Raw genomic sequence first — 27,719 nt, forward strand, 5'->3', positions numbered from 1 at the left:
TGACTTTTTGGTGTAAATATGAGTCCATGGTCCTCCACTCACTTATGTCACCCCAGGTCTGGGACAGTATAATCTCGCTTCCTTCACAGGTGTATCTTTAGTGTATAGCCATCATAGCCAATTTTAGGCTCACTGTGCGGAGACCATATGTGCTTATTAAACACTGGTCTCTGTGGGATTCCTCTGAGAAATTGATTTTCTGGTTCTTTGAGCTTTAAACGTTCATGTGCTTTACCTGTGAATTCAATATCTGTGGTACTGTGATATGTGATTCAATATCTAAATGAGTTTCTCCTAAATTTCACCTAAGTTTGTTAAGCCACAGGATACCACTGAACTTTTTGGCTAGTTAAGCCTTTTTTTACTAGTAGAAGCCATTTTTACTGCTCAGCCGGGAATCTTTTTTGAAATTGTTGATCAGTTTATGCAGTAGATTGAATCTGATATTGGATTTACTGGGAAGATGTATTCTTTATTCAGATGAGTTTGAAAGAAACATCTCGGCTGCTTGACTTGCCAACTCCCATTTTTTTCAGGATAGATGTTATTCTAAATTCTGACCTTTGGATTCTCATTGATTTCAGTGGAAATGTGTCTGCACATCAGAAGGTAGGATCCGGCAAGAGTTGCAATATGAGATTAAGATCTATTATGACAGAGCGATGAGAAAGCAGTGGAAGATTTATAGGCACGTTGGAAACAGAGATGGCCAGCAGTCTAGAAAAATATGTGTGTCAGAATCTGTGGATGTGAAAGATCTTACCTTTAGTTAGATTTTGCCCAAATTTGCACACATATGGCAAAAGCTTCCTGAGTTTCTGCTGGCTGGCCTGCCTGGAAACCCATCACCTCCCTGGAGGGCTCCTTTGATGTCTACGTCCTATTTTCAGGCTGTTTTCATCTGCTATAGCCAGATCTGTCAGGTCAGCAACTCTGGGATTTGGACACAGGGAGAAGGCTGACTCTGAGGTTCCCTCAAAGTCAGGACTCCATTTTCTTTCACAAATAATTTCAGTTGCTTTTGTTTTTATTCCCTCTCCTACCTGGCTAGAAGGCATAGTCACTGCAGAACCTTTCTTGAAAATATTACCTCTTTAGCAACAGTTTTTTTCTGGGAACATGGTGCACAATATAGTTACTAGCATTAAGGCATTCAAAATTAGTGAAAAAATACAGCAGTGAGTATATACATTATAAATGAGACTAAACAAAAGGGTGATGTGAATTTGAATGGATGCAAGTAAAGTTTGGTGAAAAGTGGTGTAAGTATCTTGCTTTCTTCACATGGTTCCTAACGTGCATCCCACCCAGTAGGTACATCTGTAATATTATCTTTCAGGGGCTTCCTTTTGCTATTTTAAGAACAAAGATCTAGCCCGAAGCTCTTCAGAGTCTGCTTTTTGCTAGGATCTTTTTCTGCACTTGATGTCTTCATAAATCTTTTTGCTATGTGTGTCTCATAGACCTGAAAATTAGAGCTATCTGGTCTCTGCATCTCACCTACTACATGACAGGCACTCAGTCATTCTTCTCTCCTCCATAGTGATGAACTCCCAGAATATAGTAGTTCTGCCTTAAAAAAGCATTGGTCTGAAAGAGTCTGTTGTTTCTCTTGGCATTTCTTCTTTTAAATACTAGGAGTAGCTCTCAGATAAATCAGATCTTGCAACATGGGGAGCACTATAAAAAATGACCTTTCTTCTGTGCAATCCAACCCTGCACTAAACGCCTACAGGACATATTCACTGCTGTTACATCTGGCCTCACTGATTTCTCCATTTCCTTCTCATTCCCCGTCACATCAGCACTCCCAGGAGGCAGGGCTGTGCTCCTGCTCTCCCACCAGCACAGCTGGCGGTAGCAGCATGAAAAGCACCTTTTCCCCAGCTTAGCTCCTCCAGCCTGTTAATCCCAGGGGCACGATGGTGAGGGTGATGCCTCCGTAGGGGGATGCTACCAGGGTCCTGGGATAGCCCTACAGAAACTGGCTGTGCAAAGTCAACTGGCCGAGCAAAGTCAGCACTTTGCACCTCCCTGCAAAGTATCAGACATTTCAAGCCTCTTCTCTAGACCTGTTATAGCAAGGCTCTTTTTTCCTAAGCTGTATCATAATACACATGTAACAAGGGAACTGGATTAGGGTTACACAGAAACCCTTACTCCTGCCATTTCCTAAAGCCAAGTATTTTGTTTTACAGCCTCCGGTTCTTTCAGTGGTGGGTGGGTGGGGTGTGTGTGTGTGTGGGGGGGGGGGGGGGGCATGTGATTACTTAGCTTAAGAAGTACATATAGTACTTTTTGGATACAAAGGAGGCAAATTTATGACCTCAGAGAATACAGTCTTCATTTTTTAGTATTCTATTGTATTTATTGTTCAAAGATCTACTCTGTGATTTCTTTGGAGTTTTTGGGAATATGATAACCAGCATAAAGAAATCCCAATCATGAGGACCTTAAAGGGCTTCTGTAATATAAATAATAACACTTTTTATATAACACTCTATGTGTCTCACTGGTTTACAAGTGTGATAAATTGTATTTTTCATGCATCTTTCATTATGTCACCTTCAGTCTGCCAGCTAATCCATCTCCATCCTGTACAAAAACTAGGGTCCTTTCTCTTGTGTTTGTGTACACATGTATTTCATGCACAAGTAAGTTAGTGTGTATAGCATATAAGTATTTATTCACTTTATTGGAATCATTATTATTATAATATTAAGAGGCTCAGGCTCACATTCTTTTAAGCTTACAAATTTTACCCTCTAAGTATTAATGGTGCAAAAAAATCATCACAAAGCTGGAAAGAGCCTTGGAAATTTGTTCTGACCTTCTCATGCTGAAATTATGAAGTTATTTCCTCTGGCAGATCATGGAAACAACAGATTTTGAAGATTTCTTTTTATTGCAGAATTGGCCTTTGGCATAGTAATTACAGTGACAATCTTTGGCCAATGAAGAAATATTAGACCAGGCGAATATCCTAGGGTCTGTCAGAAGGCAGCACAGACCGCTTCCTGCTCCGTTAGGTATTCCTTATTAAAATACTGTACCTGCTTCATACAGTTTCTAGGAATATCTCAAGATAGGTTTCCTAACATATCATGATGGAAATGTCATCTCATCATTTCAAAAACTAACTCTAATGTGGCTCTGAAAAACCCTGTAGTTTATGCTCTGCTTTCAGCACAGAAACATTTCTATTCAGCCACAGGAGAGCCACTACATGGGAAGTTCACCCTTAACAACTCCATCAGGGATAGCCCACTATCAGCTTTATTAATTATTGAAATGTCCTTGATGAACATTACTAGTTGTGAGACATGACCCAAATACTTAAGCCAAAATCTTTTTCATGCGTGTAGAAGCACTTTATCTCATGTGAAAACACAAGGACTGGTTGCTAGTGCAGGGCAGGGGGGCTCAGGCGGGAGCAGCAGCTCCTGGGGCTCCCACGTGTTTTGTTAAGAACCTGTTGAGGTGTCAAACTGTCAGCACCAGGAGGTGAAATTGCTCACTTGCGTGCACACACACAGGAGTTTATTTTGCCCCACATACTGCTTCATCAGGGCGCCTCATCCTCTTCAAAGGCACTCTGCATATCTGACTGTCTATAAACACTATTCTTAGATGCTACAGCGAAAGCACCTTACCAGTCCATTCGGTGCTTAACTTCCCTGCTGACACTACCCATGAAGCTGCTAATTAATTCTAATTGTCACAGGATTTTTGTGCATATATCCTATATTTGTAGCTTGTTGGCTTTTGCACTGACATTTTTTGAAAGTAACCCATTCAGTGCATAATTAATACTAATAGTGCAAAAAAGAATGCAGTTATTTACAAAGCAATTAGCCACAGAAAATGTTCTTTTACTTAACAGATGTGTTTATGCGTGTATGTGGCCTGTACATTAATACTAACAATCTTTATAATTTTGACCATATAACATTTTTTAAAAAGGACAAACAAACTTGTAATTTGACTGCCTGCAGTATTTTTCCAGTGCAAACATGACCTTCGGAGGTAATCTTTGCCAATTGCTTGTAAGAAGCTGAGATCTGCCTTGAGAAACAACCTGGAGAAGAATGTCCCCAGGTCCATGCCCTGATTCCCTTCAGATTCTCCTGTCAAAAGCATGGGTTTTCGCCTTTCAACAAAGGCAATAATAGCCTAATCCTCACTCCGAAGGGATCTTTGCACTAGAGACTGAATTAACACAGGTCTCCACTGATTTGGAGCTCTTAAATCCCCTTGTATAGGTGGTGCACTCTTGAAGTCCAGACTGCAGCTGCTTCTGAAGCCCTCCACATTGAGGGAAGGTGGCTTCCACGGGCTTCAGTAGCACAGCACCAGATTGTTTTGCAGTCCATCTTGGGGGAAAATCTCCTGTCTTTTACACTAATACTCCCTAAGGACTCTCTACAGATTTGGGCAATGATTTATCTACCTACTACACTAATCCTTTCGCCTGTTGTTATTCTGTCTTGTGACTGATCGCTGGAAGGCCGCAAGTCTGAGAGCACAAAGCTGGCTGGCACCGTCTTACCTTGAAGAAGGTCATCGTTGATCCATCTCTAACAGCCCCATACTCTATCTTGGTTTGCTTTGCCAAATCGTCTGCTGAGTCGATGGGAGATTCCATCCTCTCTACAGTCAGGAAGGCGGCCAAGTTGGCAGTATAGGATGAGATTATGATTAAGGTGAAAAACCACCATATTCCTCCAACTATTCTCGTGGAAAGAGCTTTGGGCATCAGCTCTGATCCTATACAATATCATCAAAACAATCTTATTAAAATGATGCTGAAAGATGCTTGCTTCTGATACCACAGACTATTTTTAGGCACAGAATGCTTTTATGAGCCATAGTATAAGAAAATGATTTAAACAATAATCTCACAGATGCACAGCAAACATTGATAATGGTAACACACTGTGAAAGGGATGTATGCCATGATACATGACAAATGAAATTATCCTTTGGTCTCAACCCTTTTACATCCCTGAGCTAATGCTGTTTCGGACATTAACCTTTTACATCCCCAGCAAGCTGTACTAGCCAATTATCTGTTTCCTTAATTCCTTTTTACAGATACTATAAGCAGTTTTTTAACAACAGATCTTTAGTAGAATGCTGTTCCACCTAGAAGCAACCCAGAAGAAATGCCTTACAAGCGAAACCTGCCCTGTGTGTTTTATCCACACACCTAAGTAGAAATAGGGCAATCAATATGGTTCCAGTGAATTTAATAGGACCGTGTGAGCCTGAGGACAAAACCCAGAACATGTCTTATTACAAACACATGATTTACATTTTAAAATTCAGACAGTGAGTGAATGGAAGTATCCTCTGGGGCTCTATAGGGCTATGTAATGTTTTGAACAGTACATTTTGAACAGTATATTTAACTCTCTGTTTATTGCTGAAAGGCTTTTAGCAGATCTGCCTGACGAATATCAAGGTGATCTGCTGTTGTTGTAAAACCCCACAAACAGCATGACCCAAGCTCAGGTATTAAGCACATTAAAAAATGGCTTGTAAATAGCTCATAAAAACTGAATTTAAGCAATATAGGTACCTCTATTTCTAATCTGATGCAACTTTTATGCTGGCTTATCTAGGGGCCACCCCAATGAACTATGAACTTAATTCATTATGTGGGATTTAAGGACCTGGTTCAGCAAAACACTTAGACATCTACTTGAAAGCTTTTGACTTCAAAGTTAAGCATTTGCATAATCATTTTGTTGATGAAAGATGGACTTAAGAAAGTACTTAAGTGCTTGTAAATGGAGATCTCAGCATGTAAAATTCTGATTTAATAAACGTATTTCTTTTACTGGAAAAATGTGTTGGCATATTATCTCTCCTCAACTATTTAATGATTTCTGTAAGAAATTTAAACATGTAAGAAGTTTAAACATGTTACAGAGAATTGTTTAAGATTTTGCAAAAACTCTGAATATGACTTCTGGGGCAAAGAATGAAAGGGTAAGAACTTTCCAAGCAACAAGAAAATAGATTTACCTTAGCTTTTTATAAATATATAGACATGTCTCTTAAAGGTCAGAGCTAATCATAGCCCAAGGCTTGGAGTAGGCTGACAGAGTTTCCAAACTGCGAGAGCAGATGCTCTGCCTGTGCAGCCCTGTGCAGCCATACTGCTGTACTGATTTCAAATTAGGCCAGCAGTCTACAAGCAAAGACTTGCACCTAAATTTTTAGAGCCTGAATCTACCCTTTTCAAGAGCTTGAGCTCTGTCTGGATTTATGCTTATGGTCTGTTGTGTTTTTCTGGCTTTTCAGATTAGATTATTTTTAAAACAACAACACCTTTTTGGTGTTTTTATTGTTGTTTTCAGGAAGAGTGTGTGTTTGTGTGCTTTTAAGCTGGCATTGGCCTGCAAAAGCTGGCTTCTAAGACTGCTGATTCAAGTCCTCTTGAAAGTGCTATTTTCTAAAAGCTTAGATAGCTATAGGAATATTAATTCTGCACTCCGACATTGATGCAATACCTAACTGATGTATACAGCCAACTAACGCATAATAGCCAGCTACATTGCAGAGATCTTAACAAGCCACCGTGAAATCTGCCAGTGCAGGCTTGCAGCCATACATGAGAGTAGATGGAGAAGCCCCGTTTACTGAATTTGTACGATGAGGTTCCAAACCTCCTGGGATTTCCTTTAGCAACAAGTTGTTGTGAAAAAGAGGCAGAACACCTTCAGTTCACTTAAGCTCAAGACACCCTATTCTATTAACTACGCAATAAGCTATGGTTTTGCTTTTGGGAGGTGCTGCCTACACTCTGCTCCCTGTTGACCCAAGCGGGCCCAGCATCGCTTTTGATCAGTCCCATGATTATTTCAATGATGTTCACCATTTTGAAAGCCCTGATTCCAGCAAAAAGCGTTAGTACAGGCTGCTTTTCCACTGACTTCACCCTAAGTCCTCTTCTGAACTGGGTACTTCACCCACTGGCTGAACTGGGGGCTCTGATAGATACCTTGCCTTTCTGGAAATAATAGTTTCTCTGCATGCATTTGATGAAATATGTGCCCTATTTGGATGCTTTAAAAGTATGCATAACACATCTGCAGCTTTCAGGTAAGAAAAAGGGGAAATGTTTCTAGCAAGATTCAGGGTCAGAGACAATACTTGCTGAAGTCTCTCTAGTGCCTTTTTATGGCAGACATGACAGCCAATCCTGATCCAGACTTTGCTCACGCTCTGTAGAAAAGAGAAAGTCTGATCATCACATTTTAAAATTTAATAAACAAGTGGCTTCCAATCAAGCATAACAAGCAGCTACTGTCAACAAGAAAGAGCATAACAATAGATGCAGGGTTTCACAACCATTCATCTCATGTTCAAACTCCACATGTTAATGATGATGCACTTACAATCACACGCACCACAAGTTTGTACATGTAAACATTTGTGTTGCTTTACAAATGTTTTTTCTTTCTTTCTTTCTTTCTTTTTTTTTTTAAGCTTCTTGAAAGACAAGCAGAGTCTGGTTGGGGCTGACTGTCATGTACCCAAGGTAGTGGTAACGAGCAGACACTGCATCCCACAGTTTGCTGTGGATGATGGTAAACTCCAAAAAAGGCAGTAGATTAAAACACAAAATCTTGGGGGACTTTCACACACAAGGCAGTCACAGTTATATACACACACCTGCCTGATACTGTAAAACCTCAGCCTTTTTTTTTACTGATATATTAGAAGAAGAAAACCCCCCCAAACCCCAAAAGCAAAACAGAACACCTCTTCCTCCCCCCACCTCCTTCAAAGTCATTTCTATGAGGAGGCTCTATATCCTATGAATACCTTACTGCACCAATAAAAGTAAGTGCACGTGTTATCCTCATTACAATACAAACTTTATTCTCTACCGTATCTAGGAAAACTCCTTCTAATGTCTGTCTATTTTACTGCTACTCATGTCTGTTAAAGAGTGGAAGAATAAACTCTACCTGGAAGGATGTAGAGATGATTTTATATTCCTTACTTAAATGTTTAGGAATTTAATACTGAGGTACTGCTGGACTTTCCTCTGGATTGCTTTTTTTTGTTGTTGTTGTGGGGTGAGTTTTTTGTTCAGCTTTGATTCAACTCGAAATGCTTGTCAGAAATATTTTCACCCCTCTCAGTGGACTCTGGTTTTGGTGAATAGCGATTTAATGGGAAACCTTAGAGCATACATGCCATAACCATGTGTGTTTAGTACACATATCTGCTTGACTTCCCATACTGAGTGAGCTTCACTGCCCTTCCTTGTCAAGTGAGTATAATGTCAGCAGTTTCCAAAATCACCAGCAACAGGGACTTGTGACTGTGTTAAGTTAATGCTTCTAAGGTTGGATGCATTTACAAAAGGATGGGACTCATACCTGCAGAAAAGCCATAAAAAAAAGTTTGTTTTTGCTTTTAAACAAGGTGCTTGACAAGTGCCAACAAACTCACAATACTTCTGAAGAAATAGCATCCTTTTGTTTGGCTGTTAAAATATTTTTTCTAGAGTAGCTAAGGCTGTTGTTATTTCTACTGGCATGAAGCCCAATTGGGAAGACATTTTCCTATTGCCAAACCTCTTATGCCAATAAACTCAACTTCAGCAAAAATAACTTTATATTCCTCATGCTACTATTCTAGATTTCAACTCCAGAAACTCCCATGTTCACTTTCCTTCCTCTCATATGTTTCCCCTCCTTCTTCCTGCTGTAGCCTTATTCTGGATTTTAACAGGTTCCCCTCCTCTGCCTTCTCCCAGTTCCAGTGAAACGTAGTTTTCTTACTTTCCTGTATTCCTTAATTTCTGAGATCAGGTTTTACAGTATATGTTGTAGTTACAGAGGTGGAGTTTACCAGCACAGAAGCCCTTGAGCAGACTGTGGGATGTGTGCAATAACGAAGTGTAACCGGTGTACCTTGCTGCATGAGAGCTCCAACTCCAAACCAGAAACTATTTAGTAAAGTAAAATTGTTTTCCACCACATCTGAGTCTGGGTTGCACGGGTGGGGGTTATACCATTCATATGGTGTAAACCTGTGGCAGTTAACAGAAACAGTCTGTAAACATCAAATAGAGTACACACAGTGCCAGCAAACCTGCTGAACAACACACAAAATGAGAAGATTAATGAAGGAAATAGGAAAAAGGAAACCTCAGCGGAAAGGCTGTCCGCGGGACATCTAGGAGCTGCCTTATGCCAGCTGTGGAGCAGGACTGAATGTCAGGAGCGGTTTTCACAGTCTTGATCCTAGCACACGGCCTACTTCCTTAGTCCTATTGCACTTTGATGATAATCCTCAATGGTAAGATTGCTAGAAAGCCCCCAATCCCCCCTGGTTTCACTGCCCGCACCACTAACAACCGCACATGTGCCAGGGTGGGGGGGACAACTGGAACCCACATGGCTGCTCCTGGGTAAAGCATTTAGAAAGCAATGGCAGAGTAAAACCACTCGAAAGGCAGTGATTTTCAAGCTGCCTATAGCTGAGCCTCTTGATACCGAACGCATTCCCCCTTGGTGAGGCTACAACAGCAGTAAAAAAAGAAAGGCTGATGACAATTTGAAGGCGCCCTGGTGCAATTGCAAGGCATTGCAGTGTGAAAGCCACATTGCCATGTCATTGACATTGTGTGCAGCGAATTGCCTTTAATGGAAGAGTTCTGCTCTACTCCCTATGTGCCTTGCTGCAAATGCAAAATACACCCCTCTGGTCTGCAAAATACTTGGCAGAGTTACTTTAAAGACTGTTCCTCCCCTAGGTACCTTGCCTGCTGTTGCTTCCCACTGCTGCATGGCATGCTACATACTTTCTCATGAAGTTTATGAATATAGCTTTAATTGACAATGTCATGCCAATACATTTTAATTACTGTTTCAACAATATAATTAAGCATTGAATTTATGCAAGCTTGCAAGCAGAGTGCCTTGCTAAGCTGAAGTAATGAACTCTGCTAGTAATGAACCCACTAATTGAAACAGTATGTAGCTTAGGATGCCATTAGTTGAACAGTATTATCATTACTAGTACAATAGTGGTTAAAAAATTGCAACAAAAGAAGCAGTTTCAGATTCAAGACACAACAGTTCTGCATACATCAGTTAGCGAAAAACAATTGCTGGGTTATATGTTTCAGAAACTCTTTCAAACTGGGCTAGAATCATGAAAGCAACTGTTCTGGAGTAATGAGATTGTTGCTAACTAGGTTTGTGCACCCGTGGGGAAAATCACCTTTAACAAAAGACACAAAATTAAGACATGCACACTGCCTTAACTTCCAACAGCTGTAAAAGTAAAGATGCCTTATGCTGAGCGTTCACCTGCAGAGCATTAGAGTGTTAATGTGGGATAGTAATAGGACGCACAAAGTGATAACTGCACGTGGTCTGATTGGGAAGCCCAAGACCGAGCTCTCATATCATTTTAGACAACAACCACATTCAATAGGGTAGACACAAATATGTCCATCACTGAAACAACAAAATGGCAGTGACTAGAAAATGGCAATGAAATTCAGGCAGCAAAACTCTGCCAGACCGGGAAGATTTTTAGAACATTGGATATATATTTTAATGAGTTCCTGGGACATGCTTTTCTTTTTCACCTTAAAATTAAAGCACATTTTCTCCTTGTGTCGCTACCTCTGTGCAGAGCTCTGGGAAGGGGCTGGAGTTATGATTCTGCTCTATTTCACTGCTCAGGCCGTCTGTCTTCTGGCCATTTTTCCCTGGATTTTGCCCTACTAGAAGCTTCAGCGTTAGCTGTGCTGAGGGTTCAGGTGTAGACAAGATGCTCAAGGTCACCTAAGCACCTTGGTAAAGAGACTCTGTGTGACATTGTCTACCCAATACTACTAATGGCTGCCTCTGCTACCTAGCTCTACCAGCATCGACACCAACCAAACAGTTGATATGACATTAGCAATAAAGAGAAAATTTTGGCAGCAAATGGCTTGTTCGTTCACTGCCAGTGTGCTTGGGAAAAGAGCTATGTCAGTCTTTAACTCTAAGCAGTGAAAAAACTGCACTGCTTGAGCTTAAAAATTATGTAATAATAATGTAACAATGACAGGGCTACGTAAGGCTCAAAGAGAAATAAGGAATGATTCAGCTGCTGAAAAATCTGAGGAAATAACAGGAAAATTAGCTGAGTGCATGCAAATTATTCCCAGGTATTTGCCTTCTGTGAACTGATGTCAAAGTGCCGTTAACTATTTAATTTACTAGGCAGGGTTAAAATGTGGACATTGCCTGAGTTTCACGTCCAGCTAACAAAATGATTCTGAAAACCAATCTAGCCAATATTTGCCAAAATATTTGGCAAATCCCACAGAAATCAGGACAGATCTGAAGACGTGAACAGGCCTAGATGTGGCATTAAGAATGTCTTAGCTTCATGGATGAAATTAAAATTTATAAAGTCTGGAGTAAATTAAAATGACATGTGAACACAGTTTTGTGTACTCCTTCAGCCTAAACAGTTGCTATCTAATTAGGCCCTGGTTTTAGGCATCAGTTCAAAAAAACCAATTATGTCAGGGAAATTTAAACATACTGGAAAGTATATTAACTGTTTTGCTGAACTAGTGCATTCTCTTTTCCTAAAATTGGTGCCTTAAGAGAATGATATACAAGCTTTAAATATTTAAGTTGGTATCCGTTGGGTTTTGTGCCGTGTATTATGAGCGTGTGTGGGTCTGTACCTCTAATAACATTTCAGCCTTTCAGCTGATTTCAGCCAGATTTGACAAATAGGTATAGACCTCAAGGGTTATTATGCTCCTGCAAGTTTTGTGAAAAATTGTAGTAGTAGACCCCACTAAGAGAGAAGCTGCAGGATAAGCTCACAGCTTGTTACATATCAGATAATCCGCATGGGAAAGATCTCCTACAAATCCTTCAGCCGCGGGGAAAAAAAAATGAACAAAAAAACAGACTTCAATTGGTGATCACAGTCCACCACAGGACACAAATCTGCAGGGAAATCAGGCTTCATTAGTTACGCTGCTCACGGAACTACTGTTTTTCAGAAAGATTTAGGAAACAAAACATAACACAGTTACATAGGCCAATGCAATAGGTTTACCAAAAGGCTACGTTGTGATTTGGAGCAGTATTTAACAGCCAAGAGAGGAAAGCCAACAGGTTGCACGGCTGATGATTTGTGAGCACTGTGCGTTTCTCTTTTGTTTGTTCTTGGCCACATGTCTGAGCATAGGCAGCTCTGCAAGCAGACAGAGGACCCTGATGCTTATTTATTTTTCCAGACTTGATGCTGTTTTTTTGAAAGAATAGGAGGGCTGAGGGTGACTTGGGCTTTGCTTTCCCTACTGCTTGTTCTGAGGGGGAGAGGACTGTGGGATGTTTTTAGTCTTGGCGCACAACTGCAGAAAAGTCAATCTGTCACAGTCAAGCAGATTTAATATTTGTCATGAATGAGATCATGATTTGAGTACAGTATGAGTTATTATTTATGGTACAGTGAGCTACTGCAAGAGCTTGCGGGAAGTCATGACTAATTGTCCCATAGCTGCCAGGGATGGATGAACACTCTTTTTTACCTAGGGCCAACCCTAATAAGTTACCCCATAACCTCTCCTCCTCTAATCCCCTCCACCTTCCTCACCTCCTCAGCAATTTAACAGAAAAAGCAAATCCCACAGATTTCTGTGCATCACAGCAGCTTGCCTTCAGTAGCGGTACAGAAACAAGCAAACAAACAAGGCATTCACGTAGGTTGTCCACCTGGACCAATGGTTGTTCAGTGGACCACTGAAAAATATATATACAAGGCTGATCCCCCTCAGCAGAACTGCCCGTGTGAACACAGGTTTTGCAGGGCTGTGTCTCTTGATTAAAAGAAAACAATGAATTGGAGGAAGCGCTCCATTTGACTTGGCTCAGACACAGGTGGAAGTCAGGCAGAATGTATTATATTGTCAGAGTTAATGATTCAGATTACTGCTCTTCTATGACATTTGCATGAGGGGTTTGTATGTGTTGGAACTGCTAACTCTTTAAAGTTGAGTGTCATCATCAGCAATAAGAGCTGCATCACTTCCATGTTATCTTTATTGTGATGTGAATGTGTAGAATTCCAGTGATACATCACTTCAGGTCTTATATTTTATTATACAAATGCTTTGTTAGCCTATTTCCCCATGTACTTCACTAATGTGGAATATATCACTGTTGCATATGCAGAACAATATGCAATAGAATTGGGGAAAGGCTAAGATCCTTAATTAGGGATCTTCAATAAAATGAAACAAAACATGAATCTCTGTGAAACTTTTTAAAAAAATTGCTTTAAATTATGAAAAGGGAAAAATGAAAGATAGGATGACATTCAATAAACAGAGTTGGAAATAAAATTCCGAAGGCACTGCTTGAAGAAAGTAACAATAACTATGCCTTGCTTGCAGAGTCCAGGTTTATTAAATAGTATATAACAAAGTATGCCTCAAATAACCAATTTCTTCTTTCAGGTTTCTAAGTTCACTTCATTTCTTGCTTGGTTTGCTCTTCTTCAAAGCCCTAGAGCAACTGACTCCCAAACTGTGGTCCATGGCCCCTGAGGCCATGGTAAGTGGCTTGTAGCTGGTCTGTGAAACCATACCAACTGCCTAGAGGTTTTAAGGTAAAGTTCAATGATCAGGGAGTAAAGTCCTCTGCAGGCCACCTGGAGGTGTGACTGTGGTCCTTTGGTCCAGAAACTTTGTGGCCCGCCTGCCTTTGAGTACATTATGAGCTTTGGCCTCATTTGGAAAAGCAGTGAATACATGCTTATTTCACACTATTTTTTGAAGAGGGACTTAGCCTGGAACCTGCCACTGATAGGGAGTGAGCACCTCAGGATAGCACTGGGAGAGCACCTTGGGTATTCATCACCTTGCAGATTGCCCTTTCATGTTCCTAGGCATGGTATCTTGTGTTTTCAAAGGGAAATGAACTGAGCTAATTTCCATCCTTCAGCAAAAATACGTTCACAACTTCTTACTCACCTTTTAACTGTACGCACTGTCAGTGGAAAAAAGAAGTGCAAGCAAGGCAAACAATATCAGCTGCTTTCCAACACGTAGTCAGCTGAAGAAGCATTGCAACTGACAAAGAGAGGCTGACACATTTCACTAGATATTTTTCTCCATTCAGCCCTTAAGGAAAGTAAAATCCCTTCACAGTGCAATATATAAAAATGATGCTCATATGAAAATACCAAGAGCTTTTCTTGAGCGTAATCCTTTAGGACTGGATAAAACGCTTGGGATATTATTATACTATATCTGCTTCACAGAGCCCATGCCGCACCTATAAGATGAGAGGTAATTAATATGGATGCATCTAAAACTACATCTTTGACTTACCTTGCAATGACAAAGAGGACACAACTCACTCCAAGGCAGGCTAGGAGAACATACATCCAAATATCAGGAGAAAGAGGGTTTAAAAAAGAGAAAACACCAGGGTTTGTGCCATTCGGCTTCCGGTACAAGATACTGATTCCCAGCGTCATGAAGGGTTTGGAAAAATCAATTACTTTTTCTCTTACGTAGGTAATAGTGAGAGGAGCAACAGCCAGATCAGCTTTCTGGAAACACAAATGGGAGAATACTCATGCTTTTTCATGTTCAGCAAACGCACTACTATTCCTTCCTTTTTTGCCCCTGAGTATTAAAAACTAAACCAACCTTGATGATAAATCTGAAATGTGTGACAAAATTTACCATTGCTAAGGTATTAGTGGCTACATGTCCTTTATTTCTGGCAGAGGGGCACTTGTGACTGTCCTGTGAGCGTAAAGGGCATGGCTCGCGTGGAGGTCCTGCTCAACCACAGGGCAGGCTGCGCACAAGGAATGGCAGAGGGCCAAACGAGGGACTGTGCTCACGAATCAGAGGTTGCTGCGTGGCAGGGGGAGCTGGAGGTCCAGCCTTCATCGTCAGACTCTGTAGCCTGGGGGTGGGCAGCACTGGTGCTACCTTAGCACCCGCTTCCCCGCTATGGTGGGAGTTTCCCCCCAACACCCAGGAGCCATCGCTTCAGATGTACCAACGTGATCTTCTACTCTGACAAGTGCCACTAAAAAGAGACCAGTGGCTCTAAAAAAATGTAAACTAATCTAACATTTCATTTGGGCTGGCTTCATATAAAACACCACAGGTGAAAGCAGAATAAAGAGAGAATGATTCAATCTTACATGGTCTATGAGTTCTTTGACCATCCCATTCCACTCTCCTTTGTCATTCTGGGCTCCATATTTACCATCAGAAACTAGTTTGACCTCATAGATGAAGCCTAAAATATTTGACAGCTCCTTCAGTAAATCCAGGCAATAACCCTCAAATCTGTCATTTCCATACAAAGGCTTGTCAGACTTCTTGTACATAACGTAGGGATCTTCCTGTAGAAAAAAAACATAGCAGACATAGCAATAGAAATGAAGTTTGCTTCAGATTATATCAGTTTCTGAATGTTATGTGAATAGTTTATTAATGGATTGCAATTATATGCATACCAGTAATTTATTGTGTCTGTTAAAAGCTGTTTTAGGTGTGTTAACAAATTGATTGAACCAATTAGTGATAAGCATAAAGGCCCTAATTTTCAGTGGAACAGACCGTTCATAGCTCCCATGAGTTTTAATTAAAGCAGTGCTTAGCAGCTCCCAAATCAGATCCAAGAATCTGTACTCTACATTGTCCCACCCTAAGGGACAGGAAAGGATATTGAAGGAGAAGAATAAATAACAGAAAAAAGAATCATAAAGTGAACTTAAAATTTTTTATTCTGCAAGAAATAAATCTTTACTGAAAAATCTTCTAATGTGTAATATAGCTGTGGGCTGAGCAGGTAAACACATGAGAGAATTAAGAACAGCATAGGTAGATTGATTTTGTGTGCAAAGTACTTTGTTGCTTTTCTTTTCATAGGACTTTGGATGGACGAAGTTCTGGGCAAGCAGGTTTCTGCAGTTTAAAGTGTCAACAGAAAATGAGGGTGAAAGGTGCCTTGAGCTCTTTTCTCCTCCTGAGGAATCAGATAGACAGAATAGTTGAAAAAAATGACATTACTGGACAGGGAGAAAGTATGAGGCACAGCAACTGGTGGATACCTAGTTCCATATTTTCCATTCATCATCATAGGGACTTACTCCAGTCTGTCTACTGTTTGCTACTTTCTTCCACATCCCTTCACTTTCAGTAAAAAGAAAGGATGTATACACACTATCAAGCTGAGTATTTGTAAGTGTTAATTCTTCTGGGCAGAAGAGTATGTAGAGTTCCTCTTTGAAATACAGAAATAATCAGTATTTTGGAGATACAGTTTCCTGAAAGCCTTTATTTGGCAGCTGGGTATTTTGATTGCATCTTACGGATGGATGACTAGGTATATTAATTCTGAGTCTATATCCAAAAATTTGCTAGGAAGCAGAGCAGTTTAACAAAACATTCATTAGTATAGCAAAAAACAGCAATGGAGCACAGCGTGGAGGTGACAAAGAAAGCTGCAAAGAACCAGCACAATATTTGCAATCTACAGTATGGCTCGTGAAGTCAACACGATGCAGTAAGACTTACCAAAATGGTTGTGACAATAAGTGTCCGGTTAGCCAAAGAATCAGTGATATTGGTCGATCTGTCCTTATTGTTGTCCGTCATGTTAAGGCCACTGTATGAGTTCCAAATCCCAATCTGCACAGAATAAAGCAGGTGAATAGCTGCCAGGTGTCAGCAAGCAGGTTGAGTGAAATGAAACATTTCTTTAAATGCTCACAGCCTAGAAAGTGTACATTAGCTTTGCTCACCACAGAAAGAGACACCAGCAATATGAAATGCTAGAGAAGTGAAACAGCTGTAGTTCTGAATAAGGCAGCAACATCAAATGGTTGATTGTAACATTTAGAAAACACAGGGAACATCTACTCTTTCAAAAGCAAGTTGAAATGAATTAGCTACAGGTGTATAAGGCATGTCAATATAGTGGTATATTAGCCAATTTTTTACAGAAGTGGAACATATTGACTTTGTTTCTTGCTAAAAATGTCAAATGTCTATTTTTATTAATTTTTTTTATTTTTGTAAATGGTAGAGCTGAAACATATGGCAAGACCTCTCTCTTCCAATACAACAGATTAAAAGCTTGGATAAATATGTTGAAGCAGATTGATGGATGCATTGGCCTTTTGCTTCTGCTGTGCCTTCAGCAGGTTTAGCAAAGATTATTCTGTCATTTCTTGACTACAACATATGACAGAACTAGCAAGGTGATACCATTTCACCCACTGATCAGTATTTGCTCAGTAAATACAAGTGGTCAAAGGCAAATGGGATTTTTGATTCCTTTCTAATTCAAAGATAGTGATAGTAAAGAACTCCAATATTTAATGCCCTATCGAAGCCTCAAGGGAAAGATCTTCATAATTTCCATGGATTTGGATCTACACCTTATGATGGCAGAAATTATAACTGTAATTTATTTAGATAAATATTGACTTAACATAAATTCAGTCCTAAAGCATGTTGAGATTTTACTTCCAAAGTCTTTTCAGATTTGTGTTTGTATCATCTCAAAAGAAGGTCTTACATGGCTCTACAGTAATGAAATGGGCATTAGTACCTGGTCAGGCACTAGTTTTTGGCAGGTGAGCTGTTGTGTGGTAACTTTTTAGGTACTGTAACATGATTATGTGCCATAGATAAGTCATCCTTCAGATTTAGTTACACTAGCTGACACCACTATTGTCCTTAGCAGCCTCGCTGTCCTGGCATGAGAAGGAACCATTTACCCAGCTGCCAACAGAAAAGGTCACTGATCCTTCCTTAAACAGCTTCAGGCAAAATCAGCCTGGTGAAGCTCACACCCACTCTGTCAGCAGGTTAGGGCAATCCCACTGATTTTGCCTGAAGCAAATATGGAAGTGCTCAGATGATCCCCTCACCTTGGTGATTTGGGAGGCTGGTCATCTTGAGTAGAAGAGCAATGAGAAATGCCATGCAAGGGAAGGAGGGAGGAAGAGGGACAGTGACCTTTCGAAGGGGCACGGCTGCTGGTGATGTGAAGCCTGCCCACAGCAGGCTCCCTGCTAGGCAGGGGAAGAGTGCAGCTCGTCCTGGTGGGTGACACCACGCTAAAAGGCAGCAAGAGAAGTAAGACAGTAACTTGCAGAGCCCTTCCTCCTGCTGAAGGCAAAGGGAGGTGTTCCCTAGCAAGGAAGGATCAGGCTCATGCTGAGGGCTGCTCTTCTACAGGTCTGGTTTTGTACGTGAGATTAAATGCCTTTGTCTCTCATTAGCCTGGAAATGAGTCTTCAACAAGAGCTGACTTCGCTGCCAGTTGAGGGCATTGAGCATCTCACAGGACTGGACCTTAAGTGACATTGGAGTAGGGCAATTTCAAGCTGGAACTTTTCTTACCTACCCTTTGTTGAGCAGCCATATAGAAAGGACATGTGGGAGGGCTGTTTGGGGAGTATTCCTCATGTTTCCCTGCAATTAGGAGAAGCTGATGTATGAAGCCCGACATGCCCACAACCAAGTGAAAGTGCAGCTCCACAGGGAGAGCAAACTCACTGCATCAGCACTCTAGGGTTTATAAAGGCTAGGAAAAAAGTCTTGTCAAGTTAAGTATCAAACAAAAGGAATAAAGCCTGACTACTTCTGCCTTCTCATTTGTTACTAAGAAACCATACAGTTTGCAAGGCCAGTCACAAGGTTTACTTAAACTCTCTGGAAAGATTTTCTTTTAACCTTGAACAAATTAATCAACACCTTACAATTTTGGGAGTAGAGTTAACAGAGAAAGAAGCATAAAACCCTTCTAGATGAAACTGCTTGTTCACATCTACTCAAGACTTTGTAATGATCCACACCCCAAAATATCTTTCATATTGACGCTGTTTGGAAAGCAAAATACATATAAACTACAGGCATTATAAAACAGCACCTAATAACTCCTCATACTAGGAGAATGCACCATCAGATGGATTCACATAGCCTGTGGCGGAGCTGGCTCAGACAGTTGGGTTTGTGCTGAACGTTTGTGAAAGGAAATAGAGCTTGTGGGGCCAACACCGTCCATCCGCAGAGCAGCCCGTGCCTCCGTGCTGCTCTGCCAGCAGGTTTCAGCTTTATCCACGAGGGATCAACTCTCAGATCCTCCCCACTGAGATGGCCAGCAAAGATGCCAAGCAAACCTAAGACAAAACCTGCTGAGCTGTCCTGAGCACTGAAGGTCTCTATCAGCTGTCAGATGCTCAGTCATTTCAGATCCAGCGGGACTGTTTTTTCAGCTGTTAAGTGAGGCAGAGAGGCCCTTGCTTTTGTACTGATGCCAGTATATTATTTTATACCTGCTAAGCATGGATTGGGGGTAATAACGGTATCCTTTCAAATGATCTTTGGGTCTGCATCCCTGGGTGCCATTGCTTTAGCCTTTCACTAACATATTTTCCAAACAAGGTATGTGTAATGGATATAGTAATGCCAATTCTTCTTTTTTTTCAGGCATTTATCAGTCATTCCCTTTGTTTCCAAAAATAGATCAGGTTGGGAAACTGATCTGGAAAGTATTCACAGAATAAAAATGTCAGATATTACGATAGCCCATGCTAGAAGTATAGTAAATAACCAGTGTCCTTGAATTTGTACCAGGGTGGCTGAATTAATTGAAAGCTGTTCTGCTCACTGTTACTGACTTGATACGCTTTTAGCTGTTGGCGTAGGGAAGAGGAGAACAACCATGAAGAACATGGAACGACACAGTCACAGTGCATACAAAATACACCAGGAGACCACACTACACCTGAATAAAGGAATGACACCGCAGGTCAGCCTTGGTTGGGACGATGGAAAAGGTCGGAAGGGCGTTGGGAGAATGAGGCCAAGGTAGTACATCACTGTGGTGAATCCGAGGGATTTATTGCAGTTTAGTGACAAGTTTGAGAGGTATCACATGCCCTTGTCAGCACGCCTGTGTTCTGAACCAATTGTAATTTGGTTTAAATCAATTCAGCGTAACATGAAATGCCTAGAGTCAAAAGCCAGATTGGTTCAATAAAATTCTGTGTGTCAGGTAGGACGATCTATTCACCAGTAATGAGGAAAATGGAATCCTCTGTGCCTTAGCCTGATTCACAGAAGATTAAAATGATGTTATTAAGTAAATGCTTTATAAGAAAAGGAAAACAGTCCTACAGGACACTTTAAGCTAGTCTATTGTGTAGCGTTAAAAGTGCTCTCAAAACGACACGAAAACAAAACCTTTTTTAAGTGTGTGTGTGTGTGTGTGTGTGTGTTTGTGAAATAGCAAGATCTGTACAAAATATATAGAAAAATATAATTCTAAGTATTATAAGAATTTTTTAACTTGTGAATACAAAAACACTTTAAAAGTGGTAAATGCAGTTGTTATCTTCCCCATACAGAATAGAAATTGGTGTATTACAGAAAACTGTGGGTTGTATTTCCAGTGGGGATCAACACATGGAGCTGTGAGGGTCTTAGCTGGGTGTCTGACTCCCAGTTTGGTGTCCTATCCTCCAGTTAGAGTCACCTCATGATAAAAGAGGACTGAGAGTCCTGAGGTAATTTAGATCATTTATATACAAGGTTAGTTCCAGTTTCCATATATTAGTGAATGACTGAGCATACCCTTAATCATCTATATTATTTTCTGTAAGGGGCTAGTAATACCCTAGTCAAAATTTTGAGTCAACAATGCCTGAACACTGCCTGCACAGTATGCATTTTGTGGGAGGGGAAAAAACGCTGTATGCTTCAAACAGTCCTCACTGCTAATGCTAATACATGTTGGAAAGGCTGGAAATTTATCACTGCTGGTAAATCTTAGGTGAATCAGGAAGGATAAGGGCTGAGAAAACATCTGCTTTTGCTACAGCCAAGAGCCTCTACTCAAAGAGGGGAAAGGCATAACTACTAAGAATTAAATTAGTAATAACAAAAAGATTTTGGTGAAAATGCTGAATCCTGCAAGGTCTTTTTACTATTTGGACTTACGAGTCTTAAGTAGGGATGAAATGTATTCTACCACAAAAGTTCACCCTCTCAGGTGGACTCTTGTCTCTAAACTGCAATTTGAGAACCACTATCAAAACCCAAAGGATGAGTCTGAAGACCCAACCCACAGGTTTTTTGCATCACCTGTCTGTGTACAAACCTTCTTCCACACTTTATATAAATGATTAGAAACCTCGCCAGCAGCCTTGGTACAGAGAAAAATAAACAGAGTGCTTCATTAAAAATGAAAAGTGAACCAGTCTGGAGAGCTGTGTAGGAGCAGTTATGTTTAAAGTCTCAAATGACCCATCAGCAATTATCATTCGGAGTCAAGCCAGTGCAAACACAACAATGAACAAAGTTGTCTTCAGCTGGCACCCGCAGGTGATGTCACCACCACTGGGACTTTTTGGACACCCACGGTTCCTGCATCCCACTTTCCCAGGCAGATGAGGTCCTGCCATGCTGGGCGGAGAGCCCAGCGGAGGATCTGCCGGAGCCCAAGGGTGAGCACCCATCGCCCGCCTCCCATCCTGGCAGTCCGCAGTGCCCAGGCATGGCTGGCCTCATCACATTTCCAATGACAATGTGCCATTGCAGCCAGAAGTATCTTGGGATTTGAGGCCCCCTTGGTTACCCCTGCGAGTCAAGAAATGCTCCCTGCTTTATCCTTCAGAGCACCTGAGCCCTGCTTCTTCAAGAGCTGGGCGGTCTCTTAGAGCTCTAAAAAGGAGCCTTGAATACCAGTCAGCTCTGCATCTTCAGAATATTTTATAAATGATAAAATAAGGAAAATATGACCTTTTCACACAGATTTTTTTTTCCCTAAGACATGCTTTCCAGAATATCCTGGTGAAAAGTGAATTTTATCCTTCATTTGAATGTGGTATCGGTTTCTGAAACTGTATCATACAGAACTGTCTGTTCTCAAATGGAGACACTGCCAGTAATTTAATTTAGTCTCCTATAGTCTCACCATTTCAGTGCAACTTATTATAAGCAGTTAGGGATTGGAGTGAAAAAGAACAGATCTAATCTCCAAAACACTACGAATTTTTAGCATCTCAACTCTTTTTGAGGCTACTGCCTAAGCACCTGTTTTCCTCTATCCCTTATGTCACATCCATTAAAAGCAGTACATGTAAGATAAGTCTAGGTTTTATATATATATGTAGAAACTTACTACACTAATTTACAGTGGCAAGAGGAGAAGATGATGTGTTTGCCCTTAAAATAATTATTACTGTTCAGGTAATTATTGCCTGCCCCAGACTCCTATCCAATATCCCCAAATGCAAGATATGCACTGTAAAATAATAATAAAATAAATCTTAGTAGCTCTCTTTTAACTTTAAACTACATAATCTTGGGAATAGAGTGTTTTTTATCCCAACCACAGGAAGTTCAAGTTGAGGAGAATGGACTTTGCTATTCCACTGCCAAATCAGCTTTTTGTCATTGCTTTTCAAAAGATCCAATTTTAAATAAGCATGAACTGCCTGACTGCTCACAGCAGGATGACATTCATACAAGGTGGTTACCTTTTCTGTTCCTTCCTCCTTGAGACTAATAATGTCCAAATCAAAATCCTTCCGTAAGCCATCGGTTTTGTTGAAGGTAATGCGCCCCGTTAGGCCATCCCACCGTGCCTGTGTAAACAGAAAAACACACTTCCCTGTAATGATTAGTAGGAACTAGCCTAAAACCATAACAAATATTATACTTTAAATTAACCACAGCGTTGAATTACTCTTCTTCTAAACACCTTTTTAAAAGTATGCTTCGTTACCCAGATAAAAAATATCTTATTATCCTTTATTACATAGTTTCTCTTCAATATGTTTTATGTTTTAAGGTCAGGCACAAGTTTGTGATAGTGTATATATGTTCATTTGTATATGTGTTACACTGTATATAAAGACATATACTGAAGACAGAGAAAGACACAATAAAATACATATTGCATGTGCCAAGGACAGGGCAGTTTTGCATCACATAACAATTAAGCAGTAACTTGAAGAACCAATCTATTTTGTCCAAGCTTTGGGTCTGAGGCTCAGAGTAGCACAGCCTAAATCCACCAACCTCACTGTTTTAAACCCTAGTTTTACACCAGCCTAGCACCCTTTAGGTTTTCCACGATAAAGGGGTAACAAATGCAAGCTGGTGAGGGATGGGACTCCTTCCATGAACTAAGCCAGCTAACCATCCCAAACCACCAAAGCTTCCTAAAATACTTATTATGCATTTCCTAGTCTCATGGGATAGCTACTGCCTCTGCTACTCAGAGTCCAGAAATCCAGATTTTTCCTAGAAGAGATAGATATAGGAATAGCTTTTGTCATTCTTGCTTGGTTTCTTGGACAGATTATGGTTACATCTCTCCCACCAGCACTGGACCCCTGATATCCTTGGGCTTCACTGCAAATCCCAGCCGAACTGTTTCACTAATCCCTCCTCAGTTTGTATCACCAGCAAAGAAAACACAAGTGCCCAAGTAAGCAAATGGTGCGTATTGCTCCTAATAGGAGCACTGCCACTGCCTGTGCTCCCAGATATTGGGATGGCTCTAAAAAGCAGGCTTTCAGCAAAAATTCACCCAGCCACAGAGAGCTAATAAAAATCTTCGTAGTGGAAGGTACAAGCAAATCTTACATATGTGTTTGAAGTACAGCATAGGAGTTGCATTGGATCGGTTTTGGTCCAGGCAAGGCAAACGCATTTTCCTTGTTGTAAACACTGGCATCAGGAATAAGTTAAATTGGTGCACTTTGGACAACAGTCTGCTTAGCCATGATGATGCCCTGTGTTGTGGTATACCTCCTCAGTGTGGCAGCATGAACATCCAGGATTAACAACAACTGCAGTTTAAGTTTTCTGTATCTTGCAGTCCTTCCCAGTGAGCTTGGTTTATTTTAAATGAGACCTGTCTGTCTCTCATAGCCCCCATCTTGTCCCCAAAGCTGAAACTTATCTATAAAGGAAAGGATTTGATGGATTTCAAACTGCAGATGATTTTTATAATCTATTTCTGGGAACTCCCACATTTGATTAAATTCTTCAAAGGTGCAAGAAAGGCTGATGATAAATGATGGCGTAGTTTCTTCATGTGTGTCAGCTGTGTAATTCTAAAATAATATGCTTTTCTACTACGCATTATTATTCGCTCCATTTAATTTGTTGTAGACAAGTGTCTTAAGGAAAGCTGCATTTAAGATCAACAGATTTACAACATGGCATCTCACCTTCCTGTTAAAACTAAATTCTAGCTCTGAATCTGCAGGCAGAATTTAACCTCAGATGCTGAGTTGTTATCACCATGTGTCTCAGGCAGATCTGGTGTGTTTAGAATTTTGTGGAAATAAAGCAGGATTTCTAAGCATGTCTAAGTAGCATAAGAACACAAAAGCACAAATGCAACCAACTTTCTGAGACTTTCTATCTAAATCATACTGGAACATATGAAAATCACAGCTGTAAATAATGAAACACATGTTCTTGTATGCTGGTATAATTTAGAAAGCAGTAGGGACATGCATGAATACATTTTGTTATATTATACCTCTTTGTCAGTCTGCCTCTTGATTACTCCAATATGACCCCCATGTCTTATTCATAAAGACGGAATATTTTAAAAACTTGATCTTTAGAGTTCAATCCCTCCTCAGAGGGCAATTTGCTTCCGTGAATGCTCGCATTTATTGATTACATATCACATTCTCAGCTTCTCTGCTAACGTGATATGATCTTGAATAAAGGAACTAATACATTAATTTTGGAAATGGTATGAGGAGCCTAAATCTCAATCCCTGTCAAAAAGATTTATATGCTGAAATGCTAGCTCACTTTTGAAAATAAGCCTTGTTGTTTCTATCTCCTATACTGAAAAAATAGAAGCAAATGATGTTACAAGATGCATATTTGTAGGCTTAAATTTCAAGGTAGTAGAGAAATGCATATAGCCTTTGTCTAACTTATGTCTCAACTAGGTCACAGAATAATGACACAAATTTGACTTAAATTATGAACAGGTCTCATGGAGTGTTTCTCAGAAGAGTTCCTCTTAAATGTTGAAGATGTTCTTCAGAGTCAATTTCTGAGGTACAGGTTTCAAATAGCATTGCTATTCTGAATAAAAATGAACATCTGGTTTAAGTTCAGTGATCATAATTTTATTTCTGACCTCAACACACCTATGGTGCATGTGTATAGCATGTCGAGGCAGACAGCTGACATTTCTTTCCTGACCACAGATAAGAGTTTTACTCAGAAAATAATGGGAGGAATAAGCTAAGAACTTACAGTCAAATCTGAGCTTTTTTGAAATCTATGATAAGACTCCCAAGCTTTTAATATGATTTGGGTCCTAAAGTACAATTGCCTACTGCATGCAAAGAAAGTGAAATGTATCATTGCTCAGAAATCATATCTGTATATAACTTCTAGATGCCTGTCAGGTAAATCAGGGTGCGAGTGCCTATTAGGCATCGTGTTCAGGCAAACAGAATAGGCAGCAGTTGCACAATTCTCAAATGCAATTAACAAACAGAAATGAAGCAGAACTTCCCGAATAGTGTGAAACCACATAACTGTTTAACACAGCAATGAGATTTCATGCTTTTATATGCAAGATTTATAGCAATTTTAATGTCTCTAGTGACACTCCATGTTAAATGTTACAGGATATAATAAAAGTTGAATCGGAACCTAATCATGTAATTCATCAAAAGAAATTGCTTTTTTGCACTCTGTTCTTGCTTTGATATTAGAAGGACTTAGGGTACAATTTGAAACTCTTATGAAGTGTATGTATTTTCTATTTTGTTTGTATAATTTTGAATATAGCTTGCAGCTTAATTAAAAAAATGTGGCCCTCAGTAGCTTCTGTCTGTAACGTCCTTTGCATGTCTTAGCTCTCATTTATGCAAGGTTGCAGGCTGCATAGTGTGCAACAGACCCACGATGAAACATTATTCTTTCACCAAGTTGGTTTGCAGCAGCAGGACAATGCAGTTGTTTGTTAGCCGAGTTTTAAAATAATCTGTGACAGTCTTCAACACCATGTTTTATCAGATAATTAGTATTTTTATTTCTAAGTGTTACATATTTGATGACTGCCTTGTGTTCATTAAACAAAATGGGGAAATAACCAAATGTGTTGGTTTCAACTCATAGCTGAGAATTAAACCACGCAGGATCAGCAGCTATTCAGACCCTTTCTTACTAAACATTGAAAAGGCAATAAATAGAGCAGATGACCAATAAGGCATCAGTCATCTCTGAATATCGTCAGGTATCTGATAACTCAAAAATACTCAAAGCGGCACAACTAAAACTGTGAAACTTTATATTTTTCTACTGCTTTTAAAGCATAAGGTTGTGGGTAACTAACTCACAAAATAATGTCTGAGGCTAAATATTCCAATTACAGTACTGGTTTCTATACAGATATATTGATGGAAAATTATAACAACTGGAAAATGAAGCTGATTCAACCTCTAAAAGCAAACACACCCGACCACATCATTACTATCTACTCCCTTGATGGTCATATAGTCTTTATATCAATTTCCACTTCATCATCCTGAATCAATTACTATATAAGCCTTGATTTGAGCCAAAGCCAATCAACAGCTTAATCACAGAATCAATCATTTCAGCTGTCATCATACTTACTAAGGTAATGCAATAGGTACATTTTGCACACTCTTATCTCTAACGAACTCCATTTTTATTTTCAAATTTGTATTAGCAAGATTACCTAGATCAAGAAATCATAATGCATAGTGCATATAATGCATTGATTGAATAAATATTCAGCTTTATGATATATATCCTCAATGGGATATACCACAGCCAATTTTGTATATACTGTATTGCACTATTGCACACAAAAATATCAATATCAACGTTTCTCAGACAAACAGGTTGTTTTTTATTAGGTGTTTATTGTTTCCTGCTCAATATAAGTTTATCCAAATGTATTAGCTGTTACTATACAGTTTACTTAGTATACTTTACAGTAAATATATAGTATGGTATATATGCTGTAATATATTTTCCCTCATATAGTACATTGTCTCTTCCTCTGAGTCCAGTATTGCAGTGACAGGCACTGGATACTTGTGTTTCAGATTACAGAACTTCAATTTTTTCAAGGTCCTGTTTAAAGTGTTCAAATAACATGGCAATCTAAAAATGTGAAGGCATACTCTTATTTTAACTTTTTAAAATATTATGTTTAATAATGTTTCATAATGGCTAGACATTTCTGCTCTTCTATTAATACTCCATTTATTCCAATAACCTGTGCAATAAAACAGTTTTTCTGAACTCGTTCTTTGACCTTCTATCTGTAATTAATCAAGCAATCTCATTTTGGAGTTTCAAGCTCAAAATAAGGCCCCACATTTCAAAGATATGTCCAGAGGTGATGTTAGAGAAAAGCATCTGAGACACGCATATGCACTCCCCAAATTTAATAAAACTGTAACTATATCACTTATTAAATATGTGTACATAATACATCTACTTCAAAATGTATAAGGACAAACTATTATAACTATTTACACATTTTAAAGGTAGGTAGGAAAAAGGAGGATTTGATAAAACTTCTGAGTGGAAAGCCAGGTAGAAAAGCTATTTTAGCATAGTACTGTTGCAGAACATGAATTGTTCTGGCATT

General features: G+C 39.8%; 1 protein-coding gene across 6 annotated transcripts in view; it reads right to left on the reverse strand.

The window, feature by feature from the left end:
* The window catches only part of GRIK1 (glutamate ionotropic receptor kainate type subunit 1), a 168,911-nt gene that overhangs the window by 17,225 nt on the left and 123,967 nt on the right, over positions 1 to 27,719 (reverse strand). For 4 of the 6 annotated variants that reach the window (XM_064523944.1, XM_064523981.1, XM_026103586.2 and 1 more), the window contains exons 8-14: positions 22,576 to 22,683; positions 21,195 to 21,239; positions 16,598 to 16,711; positions 15,217 to 15,420; positions 14,384 to 14,607; positions 8,937 to 9,055; positions 4,550 to 4,767 (exon numbers count right to left, since the gene is read on the reverse strand). In XM_064523944.1, coding sequence (XP_064380014.1) covers positions 4,550 to 4,767; positions 8,937 to 9,055; positions 14,384 to 14,607; positions 15,217 to 15,420; positions 16,598 to 16,711; positions 21,195 to 21,239; positions 22,576 to 22,683 — 1,032 coding nt within the window. The remainder of the gene's footprint in view (positions 1 to 4,549; positions 4,768 to 8,936; positions 9,056 to 14,383; positions 14,608 to 15,216; positions 15,421 to 16,597; positions 16,712 to 21,194; positions 21,240 to 22,575; positions 22,684 to 27,719) is intronic. The other 2 variants (XM_064523959.1, XM_064523966.1) reach the window with 1 other exon arrangement.

Source organism: Dromaius novaehollandiae, chromosome 1 (genome assembly GCF_036370855.1).
Source record: "Dromaius novaehollandiae isolate bDroNov1 chromosome 1, bDroNov1.hap1, whole genome shotgun sequence".
NCBI lineage: Eukaryota > Metazoa > Chordata > Aves > Casuariiformes > Dromaiidae > Dromaius > Dromaius novaehollandiae.